The 22,214-nt window shown below is 40.4% G+C and overlaps 1 protein-coding gene across 1 annotated transcript in view; it reads left to right on the top strand.

The window, feature by feature from the left end:
- Nucleotides 1–4,214: 4,214 nt before the first annotated feature.
- STYXL2 (serine/threonine/tyrosine interacting like 2) overlaps nucleotides 4,215–22,214 on the top strand; it is a 90,229-nt gene continuing 72,229 nt past the window's right edge. The window contains exons 1-2 of the mRNA XM_075263281.1: nucleotides 4,215–4,290; nucleotides 17,223–17,351. Coding sequence (XP_075119382.1) covers nucleotides 17,239–17,351 — 113 coding nt within the window. The 5' untranslated portion in view covers nucleotides 4,215–4,290; nucleotides 17,223–17,238. The remainder of the gene's footprint in view (nucleotides 4,291–17,222; nucleotides 17,352–22,214) is intronic.

The following is a 22,214-nucleotide window of genomic DNA, read 5'->3' on the forward strand; positions in this document are numbered from 1 at the left end:
GTCGATAGGAAGATTCTTGCAAAAATTCTGTTCTCTAGATTAGTTTGTTTGTCCCCGGCACTGTTGGCAGGCTCACAGTTTGGCACAGTTAAAGGGCGGAACATCTCTGGAGCAGTTATCTCGATAAGGGAGATGTTTGAGAGATGTAAAGCTCTGAGGTGTGGGAGATATGTTGTGAGTCTTGACCAGGCTAAGGCCTTTGACAGAGTAGACCATGAGTATCTATGGGCGACTTTGACAAAGTACGGTATTCCGGGACAATTTGTGGATTGGCTGAGAACTTTGTACCATGAGGCGGAGAGCTTTCCTCTGATCAATGGTTGGCAGGGTGATACTTTCAGGGTTGAGGCAGGGGTGAGACAAGGTTGCCCACTGAGTCCATTACTGTATGTGTTTGCCATAGACCCGTTTCTTAGGTCACTGCAGGAGTGTGATTTTCAGGGGGCGCCGGTCCCCCACTGCTTGCCCCTGAGAGTTGTTGCCTACGCGGATGATGTGACTGTGGTGATATCTGAGCCTCGTGAGGTGGAGATGTTGTCTGCAGCCATCAGAAGTTACTCAGAGGCCTCCGGGTCTCTTGTCAACCTTGAGAAGAGTCAAGCTCTCTGGACGGGTCATACTGGTCCTACATTTGATCTGCCGCAGTTTGCCCAGGCCTCCTCCTATATTAAGATCCTTGGGGTGAAATTCGGGAGGGATGATAATTGCAGACTAAATTGGGAAGAAAAGTTGGAATCCGGAAATGCAAAGGTTCAGCGATGGAAGAACTGGAGGCTGACCTATAGAGAGAGGGTTAAAATGTTGAAGACTTACCTGGTCCCTGTCTTCTTGTACGTCTCTGTTGTCTTTCCTTTGCCAGAATCTTTCTCCACTAGGCTCTTTAGCCTGTTCTTCCAACTTTTGTGGGGGAACAGGTTGAACCCAGTAAAAAGAGGGATAACCTACCTACAGAGGAGAGAGGGTGGGCTGGATATGTTAAATCCAAGGGTGTTTTTTGACTCCATGTTTCTAAAAGTAAATTTTGGTTGCCTGGACTCAGATAACAGCTCCCTGTGGGTAAATAGTATCAGGGACTGGATATTGCCTTTTGCAGAATCCTGGGTGCGAGGCGGCAGCCTTAAGAGGGGTCGATCGACTCGTGACTACCTCCCCCAGTATCTGGACTATGGCATAAGGTGCCTGAAAAAATGGGGTATTGAAAAGACCTATCTGGTGAGTAAGACCAGGAGAGATCTATACACCAGGGTATGTAAGACCTTCTATTGTCTCCAGCCGGCATTGAGGGACTGTACATCTATAACCCTGCAGGATAGTCTGAGGCTCCTCACTGGTCTGAGGCTCCCTGCAAAGTTCTTTGACATTGCCTGGCTATCTCTGCATGGGAAACTTTTTGTAAGAGGCAACCTAAAACATCTCAGTGTGACAGATCGGGCATGTCCATTAGGTTGTCAGCAGGAGGAGACCATGGCACATTTTATATCAGAGTGCGGGGGAGGGCGAAAGATCTGGCGGGAAATATCCCGGAGGCTGAAAATTCCCCGATTACAATCACTCAAATACCCCGAAATCATATATGGCATCCCAACTAATATAGGTGACATTAACCGGGAGACCCTGTATATTATTATTACTGTCATCAAATATTATCACTGGCATACGAGGACCCAGGTGTCCCTACACAGAGAGCCCTTCCGTCATATGACCGCTGTCACATATATCATGTCTGAACTGAGGTGGATAAAGTCTCTGGAGGTCAGAAAAAAGTCTGATAATGTAAAATTGTGGAGAAATGTATATATCGATTGCTGAATACTCTGATAACACTGCAAATAAGTCTGTTCATTTATTCATGGATTTATTTTTTTTTCCCCCTCTTTATCCTGCCAGCAATGGACTCTTAAGTTAAAGTGATTCTCATTTTTGTTATCTGACAGACATGTCTGATTTATGTTATATTATTATTATTATTATTATTATTATTATTATTATTATTAGTTATTAATTCTGCTGGAATGTAATGTATTTTTGTTTTGTTTTTACTAATAAAAATTACCTCCTATGTACAAGAATATAACTACTCTAATACTACTCCTATGTACAAGAATATAACTACTATAATACTGCTCCTATGTACAAGAATATAACTACTATAATACTACTCCTATGTACAAGAATATAACTACTATAATACTACTCCTATATACAAGAATATAACTACTATAATACTACCTCCTATGTACAAGAATATAACTACTATAATACTGCTCCTATGTACAAGAATATAACTACTATAATACTGCCCCCTATGTACAAGAATATAACTACTATAATACTGCTCCTATGTACAAGAATATAACTATTATAATACTACTCCTACGTACAAGAATATAACTACTATAATACTACTCCTATGTACAAGAATATAACTACTATAATACTACTCCTATGTACAAGAATATAACTACTATAATACTACTCCTATGTACAAGAATATAACTACTATAATAATGTCTCCTATGTACAAGAATATAACTACTATAATACTGCTCCTATGTACAAGAATATAACTACTATAATACTGCCCCCTATGTACAAGAATATAACTACTATAATACTGCTCCTATGTACAAGAATATAACTACTATAATACTACTCCTATGTACAAGAATATAACTACTATAATACTACTCCTATGTACAAGAATATAACTACTATAATACTACTCCTATGTACAAGAATATAACTACTATAATACTGCTCCTATGTACAAGAATATAACTACTATAATACTACCTCCTATGTACAAGAATATAACTACTATAATAATGTCTCCTATGTACAAGAATATAACTACTATAATACTGCTCCTATGTACAAGAATATAACTACTATAATACTACTCCTATGTACAAGAATATAACTACTATAATACTACCTCCTATGTACAAGAATATAACTACTCTAATACTACTCCTATGTACAAGAATATAACTACTATAATACTGCTCCTATGTACAAGAATATAACTACTATAATACTACTCCTATGTACAAGACTATAACTACTATAATACTGCTCCTATGTACAAGAATATAACTACTATAATACTGCCCCTATGTACAAGAATATAACTACTATAATACTGCTCCTATGTACAAGAATATAACTACTATAATACTGCTCCTATGTACAAGAATATAACTATTATAATACTACTCCTATGTACTAGAATATAACTACTATAATACTACTCCTATGTACAGGAATATAACTACTATAATACTACTCCTATATACAAGAATATAACTACTATAATACTGCTCCTATGTACAAGAATATAACTACTATAATACTACCTCCTATGTACAAGAATATAACTACTATAATACTGCCCCTATGTACAAGAATATAACTACTATAATACTACTCCTATATACAATAATATAACTACTATAATACTGCTCCTATGTACAAGAATATAACTACTATAATACTACCTCCTATGTACAAGAATATAACTACTATAATACTACCTCCTATGTACAGAATATAACTACTATAATACTACTCCTATATACAAGAATATAACTACTATAATACTACCTCCTATGTACAAGAATATAACTACTATAATACTACTCCTATGTACAAGAATATAACTACTATAATACTGCCCCTATGTACAAGAATATAACTACTATAATACTACTCCTATATACAATAATATAACTACTATAATACTACTCCTATGTACAAGAATATAACTACTATAATACTACTCCTATGTACAAGAATATAACTACTATAATACTACTCCTATATACAAGAATATAACTACTATAATACTACTCCTATATACAAGAATATAACTACTATAATACTACCTCCTATGTACAAGAATATAACTACTATAATACTACTCCTATGTACAAGAATATAACTACTATAATACTACCTCCTATGTACAAGAATATAACTACTATAATACTGCCCCTATGTATAAGAATATAACTACTATAATACTGCTCCTATGTGACTGTCTTGATGTGATATACGTCTAGACCTGTCTTTCTCTGAGTATTGTCTGTATTGGGTATACATATTCGGGTCTCGGCCCCCTCCCCTCCTCCCCTGTGGTCTCCTAGTCCTGACATTCCTTGTGAGGACAGATATCACCAGCCAATGCCGTCCTGCTACTAATTTTAGCAGTCTCAGTAATAGTTTGGTGTCGTGCCTCGGCCCTTCCTCCTTGCTCAGCCGATCTCCTCCGGGGTCTTCATTGGAGTTCAGGTAATTCTTCTTCTCTTCTGTTCTTGTTATTTTGCCCCCGGGCTTTGAGTTTCTGCTCCTGAGGTTACAGAGATGTTAATTCTGCTTCTTCAGGGCCTTGTTCTCGTCCTTCTCCTGGTTAGTCGTGGTCTGACCACCTGTCTCTGGATCTCTCCGGCTTGTCACATTCAGCTGCCTGAGTCATCTTCGGCTCAGTCCCAAACCTCAGACTAGATTCAGTATATACCACCCTATATATCAGCTATATACCCCAGGGGTGCGATGCATTAACCATCTTAATGGACTTGGCTGCAGATTTTGGTTGGATGTTCTGTATAAGGAGAGAAGTTCTTATAGTCATAGTAATGTACACGGTAGACTTGGACACATCTATGCTCGGCCGATCTCTGGGGATCGCTGAGGATTGAAGGGGCGGGGCTAATTACATAAACATCTCCACAATGGGTGTGGCTTATGTCCATAGGTGAATATATATGTGTATATAAAGCATAGCACACTGACTGCTCTGGGTTATTTGCCCCGTGTTACCGCTCTGTAGCTGCGGTATATATTTCTGTGGTTATTGATGTCACATTTTTGTGCTGTTTTATGTTTTTGTTTAATTTATTTGCTGAATTTTTAACTGTTCTCATAAAACTTTACATTGTCCACTTTACTGTGCTCAGACAATAAGAATAAGAGATGAGTCAGGGACAGGAGCTGAAGTAATGTCTGCAAGGCCTGAACCCAAACAGAACGCTAGGGACAGAAGTAATTCCAACTATACAGACCCGGACTAGTCACCAAGGGAGATACATGTGGATGGAGAGATAGACAGATAGATAGATAGATAGATAGATAGATAGATAGATAGATAGATAGATAGATAGGAGATAGATAGATAGGAGATAGATAGATAGATAGATAGATAGATAGATAGATAGATAGATAGATAGGAGATAGATAGATAGATAGATAGATAGATAGGAGATAGATAGATAGATAGATAGATAGGAGATAGATAGATAGATAGATAGATAGATAGATAGATAGATAGGAGATAGATAGATAGATAGATAAATAAATAGATAGATAGATAGATAGATAGATAGATAGATAGATAGATAGATAGGAGATAGATAGATAGATAGATAGATAGATAGGAGATAGATAGATAGATAGATAGATAGGAGATAGATAGATAGATAGATAGATAGATAGGAGATAGATAGATAGATAGGAGATAGATAGATAGATAGGAGATAGATAGGAGATAGATAGATAGGAGATAGATAGATAGATAGATAGATAGATAGATAGATAGATAGATAGATAGATAGATAGATAGATAGGAGATAGATAGATAGGAGATAGATAGATAGATAGATAGATAGATAGATAGGAGATAGATAGATAGATAGATAGATAGATAGATAGATAGGAGATAGATAGATAGATAGATAGATAGATAGATAGATAGATAGGAGATAGATAGATAGATAGGTAGATAGGAGATAAAATACACACAGTGATGTCACAGTACAGAGATAATACACACAGTGATGTCACAGTACAGAGATAATACGCACAGCGATGTCACAGTACAGAGATAATACGCACAGCGATGTCACAGTACAGGATAATACACACAGTGATGTCACAGTACAGGGATAATACACACAGTGATGTCACAGTACAGGATAATACGCACAGTGATGTCACAGTACAGGATAATACACACAGCGATGTCACAGTACAGGATAATACATACAGCGATGTCACAGTACAGGGATAATACACAGTGATGTCACAGTACAGAGATAATACACACAGCGATGTCACAGTACAGGATAATACACACAGTGATGTCACAGTACAGAGATAATACACACAGCGATGTCACAGTACAGGATAATACACACAGTGATGTCACAGTACAGAGATAATACACACAGTGATGTCACAGTACAGGATAATACACACAGTGATGTTACAGTACAGGATAATACACAGTGATGTCACAGTACAGGATAATACACACAGTGATGTCACAGTACAGAGATAATACACACAGTGATGTCACAGTACAGGATAATACACACAGTGATGTCACAGTACAGGATAATACACACAGTGATGTCACAGTACAGGGATAATACACACAGTGATGTCACAGTACAGGGATAATACACACAGCGATGTCACAGTACAGAGATAATACACACAGTGATGTCACAGTACAGAGATAATACACACAGCGATGTCACAGTACAGAGATAATACACACAGTGATGTCACAGTACAGGGATAATACACACAGTGATGTCACAGTACAGAGATAATACACACAGTGATGTCACAGTACAGGGATAATACACACAGTGATGTCACAGTACAGGGATAATACACACAGTGATGTCACAGTACAGGATAATACACACAGTGATGTCACAGTACAGGATAATACACACAGTGATGTCACAGTACAGGGATAATACACACAGTGATGTCACAGTACAGGGATAATACACACAGTGATGTCACAGTACAGAGATAATACACACAGTGATGTCACAGTACAGGGATAATACACACAGTGATGTCACAGTACAGGGATAATACACACAGTGATGTCACAGTACAGAGATAATACACACAGTGATGTCACAGTACAGGATAATACACACAGTGATGTCACAGTACAGAGATAATACACACAGTGATGTCACAGTACAGAGATAATACACACAGTGATGTCACAGTACAGGGATAATACACACAGTGATGTCACAGTACAGAGATAATACACACAGTGATGTCACAGTACAGGGATAATACACACAGTGATGTCACAGTACAGGATAATACACACAGTGATGTCACAGTACAGAGATAATACACACAGTGATGTCACAGTACAGGGATAATACACACAGTGATGTCACAGTACAGGATAATACACACAGTGATGTCACAGTACAGAGATAATACACACAGTGATGTCACAGTACAGGATAATACACACAGTGATGTCACAGTACAGAGATAATACACACAGTGATGTCACAGTACAGAGATAATACACACAGTGATGTCACAGTACAGGGATAATACACACAGTGATGTCACAGTACAGGATAATACACACAGTGATGTCACAGTACAAAGATAATACACACAGTGATGTCACAGTACAGAGATAATACACACAGTGATGTCACAGTACAGGATAATACACACAGTGATGTCACAGTACAGGATAATACACACAGTGATGTCACAGTACAGAGATAATACACACAGTGATGTCACAGTACAGAGATAATACACACAGTGATGTCACAGTACAGGATAATACACACAGCGATGTCACAGTACAGGATAATATACACAGTGATGTCACAGTACAGGATAATACACACAGTGATGTCACAGTACAGGATTTGGCGCCCGGGCAGGGATTGTTATGTTAGCGACTACTTAAGTGCGATCTGTGAAGAAGATTAAAGGTGTAGCGTCACTTTAGCTGAAATCCCGGTGGCGGGCACTGATGCCGGGGCGGCGGCTCCACAAGGGCTGCCAGTAATTGTTTACCTGAATAAATGTGGTTTGTGTGAAGGCAGAGAGCGGGATCAACGGCGCAGACGGGAGAGATCACTGCCTGGAAACACCACAGCCCCTAGCAACGTGGACTAAAAAATGTGCAGGGAAAAAATATCCCTCGACGCCGCCATTACTGGGATTATAGAAGGGAATCGGATACTCTGCAGACCACTGATATAATACAGACCGCCATAAACAGTCCCTGTACTCTGCAGACCACTGATATAATACAGACCGCCATAAACAGCCCCTGTACTCTGCAGACCACTGATATAATACAGACCGCCATAAACAGCCCCTGTACTCTGCAGACCACTGATATAATACAGGCTGCCATAAACAGTCCCTGTACTCTGCAGACCACTGATATAATACAGACCGCCATAAACAGTCCCTGTACTCTGCAGACCACTGATATAATACAGACCGCCATAAACAGCCCCTGTACTCTGCAGACCACTGATATAATACAGACCGCCATAAACAGTCCCTGTACTCTGCAGACCACTGATATAATACAGACCGCCATAAACAGTCCCTGTACTCTGCAGACCACTGATATAATACAGACCGCCATAAACAGCCCCTGTACTCTGCAGACCACTGATATAATACAGACCGCCATGAACAGCCCCTGTACTCTGCAGACCACTGATATAATACAGACCGCCATAAACAGCCCCTGTACTCTGCAGACCACTGATATAATACAGACCGCCATAAACAGTCCCTGTACTCTGCAGACCACTGATATAATACAGGCTGCCATAAACAGTCCCTGTACTCTGCAGACCACTGATATAATACAGACCGCCATAAACAGCCCCTGTACTCTGCAGACCACTGATATAATACAGACCGCCATAAACAGCCCCTGTACTCTGCAGACCACTGATATAATACAGACCGCCATAAACAGTCCCTGTACTCTGCAGACCACTGATATAATACAGGCCGCCATAAACAGTCCCTGTACTCTGCAGACCACTGATATAATACAGACCGCCATAAACAGTCCCTGTACTCTGCAGACCACTGATATAATACAGACCGCCATAAACAGCCCCTGTACTCTGCAGACCACTGATATAATACAGACCGCCATAAACAGCCCCTGTACTCTGCAGACCACTGATATAATACAGACCGCCATAAACAGCCCCTGTACTCTGCAGACCACTGATATAATACAGGCTGCCATAAACAGTCCCTGTACTCTGCAGACCACTGATATAATACAGACCGCCATAAACAGCCCCTGTACTCTGCAGACCACTGATATAATACAGACCGCCATAAACAGCCCCTGTACTCTGCAGACCACTGATATAATACAGACCGCCATAAACAGCCCCTGCACTCTGCAGACCACTAATATAATACAGACCGCCATAAACAGCCCCTGCACTCCTCAGACCACTGATATAATACAGACCGCCATAAACAGTCCCTGTACTCTGCAGACCACTGATATAATACAGACCGCCATAAACAGCCCCTGTACTCTGCAGACCACTGATATAATACAGACCGCCATAAACAGCCCCTGCACTCCTCAGACCACTGATATAATACAGACCGCCATAAACAGCCCCTGCACTCCTCAGACCACTGATATAATACAGACCGCCATAAACAGCCCCTGTACTCCGCAGACCACTGATATAATACAGACCGCCATAAACAGCCCCTGTACTCCGCAGACCACTGATATAATACAGACCGCCATAAACAGCCCCTGTACTCCGCAGACCACTGATATAATACAGACCGCCATAAACAGCCCCTGCACTCCGCAGACCACTGATATAATACAGACCGCCATAAACAGTCCCTGTACTCTGCAGACCACTGATATAATACAGACCGCCATAAACAGCCCCTGTACTCTGCAGACCACTGATATAATACAGACCGCCATAAACAGCCCCTGCACTCCTCAGACCACTGATATAATACAGACCGCCATAAACAGCCCCTGCACTCCTCAGACCACTGATATAATACAGACCGCCATAAACAGTCCCTGTACTCTGCAGACCACTGATATAATACAGACCGCCATAAACAGCCCCTGTACTCTGCAGACCACTGATATAATACAGACCGCCATGAACAGCCCCTGTACTCTGCAGACCACTGATATAATACAGACCGCCATAAACAGTCCCTGTACTCTGCAGACCACTGATATAATACAGGCCGCCATAAACAGTCCCTGTACTCTGCAGACCACTGATATAATACAGGCTGCCATAAACAGTCCCTGTACTCTGCAGACCACTGATATAATACAGACCGCCATAAACAGCCCCTGTACTCTGCAGACCACTGATATAATACAGACCGCCATAAACAGCCCCTGCACTCCTCAGACCACTGATATAATACAGACCGCCATAAACAGCCCCTGCACTCCTCAGACCACTGATATAATACAGACCGCCATAAACAGCCCCTGTACTCTGCAGACCACTGATATAATACAGGCCGCCATAAACAGTCCCTGTACTCTGCAGACCACTGATATAATACAGACCGCCATAAACAGCCCCTGCACTCCTCAGACCACTGATATAATACAGACCGCCATAAACAGCCCCTGCACTCCTCAGACCACTGATATAATACAGACCGCCATAAACAGTCCCTGTACTCTGCAGACCACTGATATAATACAGGCTGCCATAAACAGTCCCTGTACTCTGCAGACCACTGATATAATACAGGCTGCCATAAACAGTCCCTGTACTCTGCAGACCACTGATATAATACAGACCGCCATAAACAGCCCCTGCACTCCTCAGACCACTGATATAATACAGACCGCCATAAACAGTCCCTGTACTCTGCAGACCACTGATATAATACAGACCGCCATAAACAGCCCCTGTACTCTGCAGACCACTGATATAATACAGACCGCCATAAACAGTCCCTGTACTCTGCAGACCACTGATATAATACAGACCGCCATAAACAGCCCCTGCACTCCTCAGACCACTGATATAATACAGACCGCCATAAACAGTCCCTGTACTCTGCAGACCACTGATATAATACAGGCTGCCATAAACAGTCCCTGTACTCTGCAGACCACTGATATAATACAGGCTGCCATAAACAGTCCCTGTACTCTGCAGACCACTGATATAATACAGACCGCCATAAACAGCCCCTGCACTCCTCAGACCACTGATATAATACAGACCGCCATAAACAGTCCCTGTACTCTGCAGACCACTGATATAATACAGACCGCCATAAACAGCCCCTGTACTCTGCAGACCACTGATATAATACAGACCGCCATAAACAGCCCCTGCACTCCTCAGACCACTGATATAATACAGACCGCCATAAACAGCCCCTGCACTCCTCAGACCACTGATATAATACAGACCGCCATAAACAGCCCCTGTACTCCGCAGACCACTGATATAATACAGACCGCCATAAACAGCCCCTGTACTCCGCAGACCACTGATATAATACAGACCGCCATAAACAGCCCCTGTACTCCGCAGACCACTGATATAATACAGACCGCCATAAACAGCCCCTGCACTCCGCAGACCACTGATATAATACAAACCGCCATAAACAGCCCCTGCACTCCTCAGACCACTGATATAATACAGACCGCCATAAACAGTCCCTGTACTCTGCAGACCACTGATATAATACAGACCGCCATAAACAGTCCCTGTACTCTGCAGACCACTGATATAATACAGGCTGCCATAAACAGTCCCTGTACTCTGCAGACCACTGATATAATACAGACCGCCATAAACAGCCCCTGTACTCTGCAGACCACTGATATAATACAGACCGCCATAAACAGCCCCTGTACTCTGCAGACCACTGATATAATACAGACCGCCATAAACAGTCCCTGTACTCTGCAGACCACTGATATAATACAGACCGCCATAAACAGCCCCTGCACTCCTCAGACCACTGATATAATACAGACCGCCATAAACAGTCCCTGTACTCTGCAGAGCACTGATATAATACAGACCGCCATAAACAGTCCCTGTACTCTGCAGACCACTGATATAATACAGACCGCCATAAACAGCCCCTGTACTCTGCAGACCACTGATATAATACAGACCGCCATAAACAGTCCCTGTACTCTGCAGACCACTGATATAATACAGGCCGCCATAAACAGTCCCTGTACTCTGCAGAGCACTGATATAATACAGACCGCCATAAACAGTCCCTGTACTCTGCAGACCACTGATATAATACAGACCGCCATAAACAGCCCCTGTACTCTGCAGACCACTGATATAATACAGACCGCCATAAACAGCCCCTGTACTCTGCAGACCACTGATATAATACAGACCGCCATAAACAGTCCCTGTACTCTGCAGACCACTGATATAATACAGACCGCCATAAACAGTCCCTGTACTCTGCAGACCACTGATATAATACAGACCGCCATAAACAGTCCCTGTACTCTGCAGACCACTGATATAATACAGACCGCCATAAACAGCCCCTGCACTCCTCAGACCACTGATATAATACAGACCGCCATAAACAGTCCCTGTACTCTGCAGACCACTGATATAATACAGACCGCCATAAACAGTCCCTGTACTCTGCAGACCACTGATATAATACAGACCGCCATAAACAGTCCCTGTACTCTGCAGACCACTGATATAATACAGACCGCCATAAACAGCCCCTGTACTCTGCAGACCACTGATATAATACAGACCGCCATAAACAGTCCCTGTACTCTGCAGACCACTGATATAATACAGACCGCCATAAACAGTCCCTGTACTCTGCAGACCACTGATATAATACAGACCGCCATAAACAGTCCCTGTACTCTGCAGACCACTGATATAATACAGACCGCCATAAACAGCCCCTGCACTCCTCAGACCACTGATATAATACAGACCGCCATAAACAGTCCCTGTACTCTGCAGACCACTGATATAATACAGACCGCCATAAACAGTCCCTGTACTCTGCAGACCACTGATATAATACAGACCGCCATAAACAGCCCCTGTACTCTGCAGACCACTGATATAATACAGACCGCCATAAACAGCCCCTGTACTCTGCAGACCACTGATATAATACAGGCCGCCATAAACAGCCCCTGTACTCTGCAGACCACTGATATAATACAGACCGCCATAAACAGTCCCTGTACTCTGCAGACCACTGATATAATACAGACCGCCATAAACAGTCCCTGTACTCTGCAGACCACTGATATAATACAGACCGCCATAAACAGTCCCTGTACTCTGCAGACAACAGATGATGGACACATAAGGGATAACTATCGGTCTCCATATTAATATTAATAATGGCGCCCCCTTTTGTATTCACTGGTCATTACACTGGACTCTCTGTATTGGGCTCTCGCTGGTATTTTCACCCCTGGTCAGATCTTCCCTCCTACAATCCTAGGACTTGCTATTGTGGAGTTCACCCCGTGGGGCTTTACACGGTCCTGGTCTCGTTGCCCCACTTCCTTGTCCTTCCATCACATGGGGCAGCCGGTTCTGACTGACCCCCCAGAGTTATAAGAGGGTCCTCCGGGGGGCCCGACTGTGACACCATGATGTCCCCAGGTCTAGCAGAAGACAACCCCATTTGGAGACGGCGCGGCGCCACTTCTGCCTGACGTAGGAAGACATTTTTGCTCTTGACCTGAATGGTGATGGTAATGGGGGTGTTTTTGTTATACTGGGGTTTTATTGCCCCCGCCTCGTCTTATTGCTCCTTGTGTTCCCCGGCCTCGTCTTATTGCTCCTTGTATTCCCCGGCCTCGTCTTATTGCCCCTTGTATTCCCCGGCCTCGTCTTATTGCCCCTTGTATTCCCCGGCCTCGTCTTATTGCCCCTTGTATTCCCCGGCCTCGTCTTATTGCTCCTCGTGTTCCCCGGCCTCGTCTTATTGCTCCTCGTATTCCCCGGCCTCGTCTTATTGCTCCTCGTATTCCCTCGCCTCGTCTTCTTGCTCCTTGTATTCCCCGGCCTCGTCTTATTGCCCCTTGTATTCCCCGGCCTCGTCTTATTGCTCCTTGTATTCCCCGGCCTCGTCTTATTGCTCCTCGTGTTCCCCGGCCTCGTCTTATTGCTCCTCGTGTTCCCCGGCCTCGTCTTATTGCCCCTTGTATTCCCCGGCCTCGTCTTATTGCTCCTCGTGTTCCCCGGCCTCGTCTTATTGCTCCTTGTATTCCCCGGCCTCGTCTTATTGCCCCTTGTATTCCCCGGCCTCGTCTTATTGCTCCTTGTATTCCCCGGCCTCGTCTTATTGCCCCTTGTATTCCCCAGCCTCGTCTTATTGCCCCTTGTATTCCCCGGCCTCGTCTTATTGCTCCTCGTGTTCCCCGGCCTCGTCTTATTGCTCCTCGTATTCCCCGGCCTCGTCTTATTGCTGTCACGTTTGTGTCAGAGTCCAGACACAGATTGCAAGCTGCAGATAGCACCACTAAGGAGACAGGGGAAGGAGACTATCCCTGGCACTACGGTGGCTAGCTAGGCCCTGCCTACGGGTGGTGGTCAGCTGTCTCCAAGCTAACCTTGGCCCCGACGACTCCTGGCTCTCTAGCACGAAGACCTGACAGACAGACAGGGCAAGAGCTGCAAGAAAGCTAGGGACTGGGGATTCTAGGGTGGTGACCCCTACAGAAATAAAGGTGCAGCTGCAGACAAACAAACAGGATGGGAGGTGTTGAACAACTGACACGCAGCACAACAAAGTACAAAACAAGAGGAATGAGGAGAGGGACAGAGGAGAGGGACAGTGGAGAGGTGAGGAAAGGGCAAACACGAGACTGGGGAAAAATAAACTGGAACCCACCTCAAACAACCGGATAGTGCCAAGCAAACAGACGTGAAGGGAAGGGCAGAGTAGAAGTGTGGAGGGAAAACCAACTCACACACAAACAACACTCAAACTCCTTTTAGTCAGTAAGCACAAGCAAATCACTCTTCTTCCTCCTAAGGCCAAGAATTCTAGGTTGGGACCACAAAAACCGGCAACTGGTGGAGCCAGCCCTCTTCCTAATAAAAGCCCCCAGATCCTCCCATAGGATGATGGCGACCCATAACACCTGAGGTTAGACTCGTATAACCTCAAGTGTGTTCAGAAGTCCAGAACACTATGTGCACACTGATGGCTCAATGGTAGGGAACCCAGCAGCCGATCACAGAAGCCCGGATCAAATCCCCGACAGAACAGTACACCAACAAACAATCAGGTCATGACAATTGCCCCTTGTATTCCCCGGCCTCGTCTTATTGCCCCTTGTATTCCCCGGCCTCGTCTTATTGCCCCTTGTATTCCCCGGCCTCGTCTTATTGCTCCTCGTATTCCCCGGCCTCGTCTTATTGCTCCTCGTGTTCCCCGGCCTCGTGCAGTGATGACAGCCGTGTCCCCTCCTGCTCGTTGTCGGCGCCGTTCCTCAGCAGTCCTGTCCTGAGCGTTACCAGGGGCCGCATTACTTTGCTCCTCACATTCTGCCTGCTGTGCCGGCTTCGCTTTCCTTTGGGGGCGATTCAGTCTGGCGCTCTGCTCGGCGGCCGCGCTGACAAGTATTTATGAATCCTTTCTGCCCTGTTTTCCTCTGACGTTCCCTCTACGGTCGTTCGGCGCGCACAGAGCGCGGCCCTCAGCTCGTAAGAACAGCTTGACTTGACATCCCATCGGTGGAGATGAGCCCCCGCCATGTGCCGCTTTGAAGACCGTCCTCGCCGTCTCTTCAGATGTCTCGACAATGCGCGGCCCCTCGCTGGAACGGCCCCGCTCGCCTGTTAAAAGCCCCGCGGCAGGAGAAGGCCCGGGAAATGCGTCGTGTCACCGCCAAATGTCTCCTGACTGTCTCGGGGTTGAAACGTAACTGAACTTCAAACTGAGAAATGAAAAGCCTTGTCTGGTCTGTGTAAGAGGAGGCGACGCAGGCGAGAGAGCTGCTGCAGATCGCAACGTACAACCAAGACTATAGACAAGGATGAGACAAAGGCAAAGAAGGATGGCGGCGACCGGAGGAATTAGAGAGGAACAGGATGGTAAAAAAAATGGGGAAATAATAAATGAGGAGGGAGGGGACGAAACGCGAGGTGTGCGCGGGAGGGCGAGGGGAAACATCAGCACTGACCGGGTATTACTGCCTCAAACATCAATGTCAGCCGGTAATGGGGTCTATGAAGAGACACCCGGGGCTGTCACAGCAAAGAGCGGGCGGAACAGAGCCTGAGAGGTGAAAGTGATCAGCTATAGTAATTATCAATTATCAGCCTCAGTCATTATCAATTATCAGCCTCAGTAATTATCAATTATCAATATCAGCCATCAATCATCATCTTCATCAATATCCCCAAACGACACCAGGACTTATCATCTGAATCATCACAGTCCTCCGCCTCAGTCATCATCATCAATTATCATTATCAGCCTCACTCATTCCCACCAATTATTATCAATTATCGACCGTCACATCAATCATCATCAATTATAATCCACTCTTGTCATCAATTATCTTCATCAATAATCATCATTTATCATCATAAGCCATCAATTATCGTTATCAATCACCGTTATTAATCGTCTGCGTCATCATCACTCACAGTCATCCTGACTGTGACACACATTACATATGGCGGCTGCAGTGTTGGAGTCCATATAGTGGTTATGCTGGGACATGTGGTGCCTCCAGTGACCCCCTATTACTGAGCAGAGGAGGGGTCTATGGGGCCCCACTAATCCTCTGGACCCATTGGGTTGTGCTCTTCATACAGGATAGGTCATCAGTATTGACCCTGCACCGATCAGCAGATCCGGCCGCCTCCGGGGCTCCTGAAGCCACAGATGTGGACGGGCCGGATACAGATGTGTTAATTGAAAGCTGGGGTCTTATTACAGGGACCTCAATGTCACTTCTATGTCTGCACCCCGTATAGCCAGGACCCCGGTATTATATATTCTAATCAGCACCAGCACGTGCCCCGAACCTCAGTATACAGTACAGTCTGCACTACTGCGAGGCCGCACCCTGTATGACCACAGGATGGCAGTGTCAGTAATGTGATCAGTAAATAAGAGGAGATTGGAATATTTTCGTCTACTATAGACATCGTCTTCTCTTTCTCGCCCCTTATGGTGCCAATGTCTAACCCCCCCTGTAGTCACATCAGGGTCATTGGTCATTGCCAAAACTAAATATATTTCTTTCCAACCTGTCGCTCGGCAGCATGCTGCAAACTGTGCGGGAAGTTCTGCAAAACAAAAAAGGGACAGGATGGAAACCACTAATATACAGACTAGTCACCGCATCTCCTGATGTATTCCAGGTCTACAGTGACCAGCATGGCGTCCGGCCAAGACCAAGACAACGAGCAGGTGGTCCCTGATAAAGGTGACGAAGATGATGATATTTTATCCATCCAGGCCCGTTACCTGCGCAGTCCGTCCCCCACCAAGTGAGTAACAAGGACGTATAAAACTATAAAATTATATACTTAGGTAGTATTATAGTAGTTATATTCTTGTACATAGGAGCAGTATTATAGTAGATATATTCTTGTACATAGGAGCAGTATTATAGTAGTTATATTCTTGTACATAGGAGGTAGTATTATAGTAGATATATTCTTGTACATAGGAGCAGTATTATAGTAGTTATATTCTTGTACATAGGGGGCAGTATTATAGTAGTTATATTCTTGTACATAGGAGCAGTATTATAGTAGTTATATTCTTGTACATAGGAGCAGTATTATAGTAGTTATATTCTTGTACATAGGAGCAGTATTATAGTAGTTATATTCTTGTACATAGGAGTAGTATTATAGTAGTTATATTCTTGTACATAGGAGTAGTATTATAGTAGTTATATTCTTGTACATAGGAGTAGTATTATAGTAGTTATATTCTTGTACATAGGAATAGTATTATAGTAGTTATATTCTTGTACATAGGAGTAGTATTATAGTAGTTATATTCTTGTACATAGGAGCAGTATTATAGTAATTATATTCTTGTACATAGGAGGTAGTATTATAGTAGTTATATTCTTGTACATAGGAGTAGTATTATAGTAGTTATATTCTTGTACATAGGAGCAGTATTATAGTAGTTATATTCTTGTACATAGGAGTAGTATTATAGTAGTTATATTCTTGTACATAGGAGCAGTATTATAGTAGTTATATTCTTGTACATAGGAGTAGTATTATAGTAGTTATATTCTTGTACATAGGAGTAGTATTATAGTAGTTATATTCTTGTACATAGGAGCAGTATTATAGTAATTATATTCTTGTACATAGGAGGTAGTATTATAGTAGTTATATTCTTGTACATAGGAGCAGTATTATAGTAATTATATTCTTGTACATAGGAGGTAGTATTATAGTAGTTATATTCTTGTACATAGGAGTAGTATTATAGTAGTTATATCCTTGTACATAGGAGTAGTATTATAGTAGTTATATTCTTGTACATAGGAGTAGTATTATAGTAGTTATATTCTTGTACATAGGAATAGTATTATAGTAGTTATATTCTTGTACATAGGAGCAGTATTATAGTAGTTATATTCTTGTACATAGGAGCAGTATTATAGTAGATATATTCTTGTACATAGGAGTAGTATTATAGTAGTTATATTCTTGTACATAGGAGGTAGTATTATAGTAATTATATTCTTGTACATAGGAGTAGTATTATAGTAGTTATATTCTTGTACATAGGAGTAGTATTATAGTAGTTATATTCTTGTACATAGGAGTAGTATTATAGTAGTTATATTCTTGTACATAAGAGTAGTATTATAGTAGTTATATTCTTGTACATAGGAGTAGTATTATAGTAGTTATATTCTTGTACATAGGAGTAGTATTATAGTAGTTATATTCTTGTACATAGGAGTAGTATTATAGTAGTTATATTCTTGTACATAGGAGCAGTATTATAGTAGTTATATTCTTGTACATAGGAGTAGTATTATAGTAGTTATATTCTTGTACATAAGAGTAGTATTATAGTAGTTATATTCTTGTACATAGGAGTAGTATTATAGTAGTTATATTCTTGTACATAGGAATAGTATTATAGTAGTTATATTCTTGTACATAGGAGCAGTATTATAGTAGTTATATTCTTGTACATAGGAATAGTATTATAGTAGTTATATTCTTGTACATAGGAGCAGTATTATAGTAGTTATATTCTTGTACATAGGAGTAGTATTATAGTAGTTATATTCTTGTACATAAGAGTAGTATTATAGTAGTTATATTCTTGTACATAGGAGTAGTATTATAGTAGTTATATTCTTGTACATAGGAATAGTATTATAGTAGTTATATTCTTGTACATAGGAGCAGTATTATAGTAGTTATATTCTTGTACATAGGAGTAGTATTATAGTAGTTATATTCTTGTACATAAGAGTAGTATTATAGTAGTTATATTCTTGTACATAGGAGTAGTATTATAGTAGTTATATTCTTGTACATAGGAATAGTATTATAGTAGTTATATTCTTGTACATAGGAGCAGTATTATAGTAGTTATATTCTTGTACATAGGAGTAGTATTATAGTAGTTATATTCTTGTACATAGGAGTAGTATTATAGTAGTTATATTCTTGTACATAGGAATAGTATTATAGTAGTTATATTCTTGTACATAGGAGCAGTATTATAGTAGTTATATTCTTGTACATAGGAGGTAGTATTATAGTAGTTATATTCTTGTACATAGGAGTAGTATTATAGTAGTTATATGCTTGTACATAGGAGCAGTATTATAGTAGTTATATTCTTGTACATAGGAGTAGTATTATAGTAGTTATATTCTTGTACATAGGAGTAGTATTATAGTAGTTATATTCTTGTACATAGGAATAGTATTATAGTAGTTATATTCTTGTACATAGGAGTAGTATTATAGTAGTTATATTCTTGTACATAGGAGTAGTATTATAGTAGTTATATTCTTGTACATAGGAATAGTATTATAGTAGTTATATTCTTGTACATAGGAGCAGTATTATAGTAGTTATATTCTTGTACATAGGAGCAGTATTATAGTAGATATATTCTTGTACATAGGAGTAGTATTATAGTAGTTATATTCTTGTACATAGGAGGTAGTATTATAGTAATTATATTCTTATACATAGGAGGAGTATTATAGTAGTTATATTCTTGTACATAGGAGTAGTATTATAGTAGTTATATTTTTGTACATAGGAGCAGTATTATAGTAGTTATATTCTTGTACATAGGAGCAGTATTACAGTAGTTATATTCTTGTACATAGGAGTAGTATTATAGTAGTTATATTCTTGTACATAGGAGGTAGTATTATAGTAGTTATATTCTTGTATATAGGAGCAGTATTATAGTAGTTATATTCTTGTACATAGGAGCAGTATTACAGTAGTTATATTCTTGTACATAGGAGTAGTATTATAGTAGTTATATTCTTGTACATAGGAGGTAGTATTATAGTAGTTATATTCCTGTACATAGGAGTAGTATTATAGTAGTTATATTCTTGTACATAGGAGGTAGTATTATAGTAGTTATATTCTTGTACATAGGAGTAGTATTATAGTAGTTATATTCTTGTACATAGGAATAGTATTATAGTAGTTATATTCTTGTACATAGGAGCAGTATTATAGTAGTTATATTCTTGTACATAGGAACAGTATTATAGTAGATATATTCTTGTACATAGGAGTAGTATTATAGTAGTTATATTCTTGTACATAGGAGCAGTATTATAGTAGTTATATTCTTGTACATAGGAGTAGTATTATAGTAAATATATTCTTATACATAGGAGGAGTATTATAGTAGTTATATTCTTGTACATAGGAGTAGTATTATAGTAGTTATATTCTTGTACATAGGAGGTAGTATTATAGTAGTTATATTCTTGTATATAGGAGCAGTATTATAGTAGTTATATTCTTGTACATAGGAGCAGTATTACAGTAGTTATATTCTTGTACATAGGAGTAGTATTATAGTAGTTATATTCTTGTACATAGGAGGTAGTATTATAGTAGTTATATTCCTGTACATAGGAGTAGTATTATAGTAGTTATATTCTTGTACATAGGAGGTAATATTATAGTAGTTATATTCTTGTACATAGGAGTAGTATTATAGTAGTTATATTCTTGTACATAGGAGTAGTATTATAGAAGTTATATTCTTGTACATAGGAGCAGTATTATAGTAGTTATATTCTTGTACATAGGAGGTAGTATTATAGTAGTTATATTCTTGTACATAGGAGGTAGTATTATAGAAGTTATATTCTTGTACATAGGAGTAGTATTATAGTAGTTATATTCTTGTACATAGGAGCAGTATTATAGTAGTTATATTCTTGTACATAGTAAGTAGTATTATAGTAGTTATACTCTTGTACATGGGAGCAGTATTATAGTAGTTATATTCTTGTACATAGGAGGTAGTATTATAGAAGTTATATTCTTGTACATATGAGTAGTATTATAGTAGTTATATTCTTGTACATAGGAGCAGTATTATAGTTGTTATATTCTTGTACATGGGAGCAGTATTATAGTAGTTATATTCTTGTACATAGGAGGTAGTATTATAGAAGTTATATTCTTGTACATAGGAGTAGTATTATAGTAGTTATATTCTTGTACATGGGAGCAGTATTATAGTAGTTATATTCATGTACATAGGAATAGTATTATAGTAGTTATATTCTTGTACATAGGAGTAGTATTATAGTATTTATATTCTTGTACATAGTAGTAGTATTATAGCAGTTATATTCTTGTACATAGGAGCAGTATTATAGTAGTTATATTCTTGTACATAGGAGTAGTATTATAGTAGTTATATTCTTGTACATAGGAGGTAGTATTATAGTAGTTATATTCTTGTACATAGGAGTAGTATTATAGTAGTTATATTATTGTACATAGGAGGTAGTATTATAGTAGTTATATTCTTGTACATAGGAGCAGTATTATAGTAGTTATATTCTTGTACATAGGAGCAGTATTATAGTAGATATATTCTTGTACATAGGAGTAGTATTATAGTAGTTATATTCTTGTACATAGGAGGTAGTATTATAGTAATTATATTCTTATACATAGGAGGAGTATTATAGTAGTTATATTCTTGTACATAGGAGTAGTATTATAGTAGTTATATTCTTGTACATAGGAGGAGTATTATAGTAGTTATATTCTTGTACATAGGAGTAGTATTATAGTAGTTATATTCTTGTATATAGGAGCAGTATTATAGTAATTATATTCTTGTACATAGGAGCA

This window comes from Leptodactylus fuscus, chromosome 2, assembly GCF_031893055.1.
Source record: "Leptodactylus fuscus isolate aLepFus1 chromosome 2, aLepFus1.hap2, whole genome shotgun sequence".
NCBI classification, from domain to species: domain Eukaryota; kingdom Metazoa; phylum Chordata; class Amphibia; order Anura; family Leptodactylidae; genus Leptodactylus; species Leptodactylus fuscus.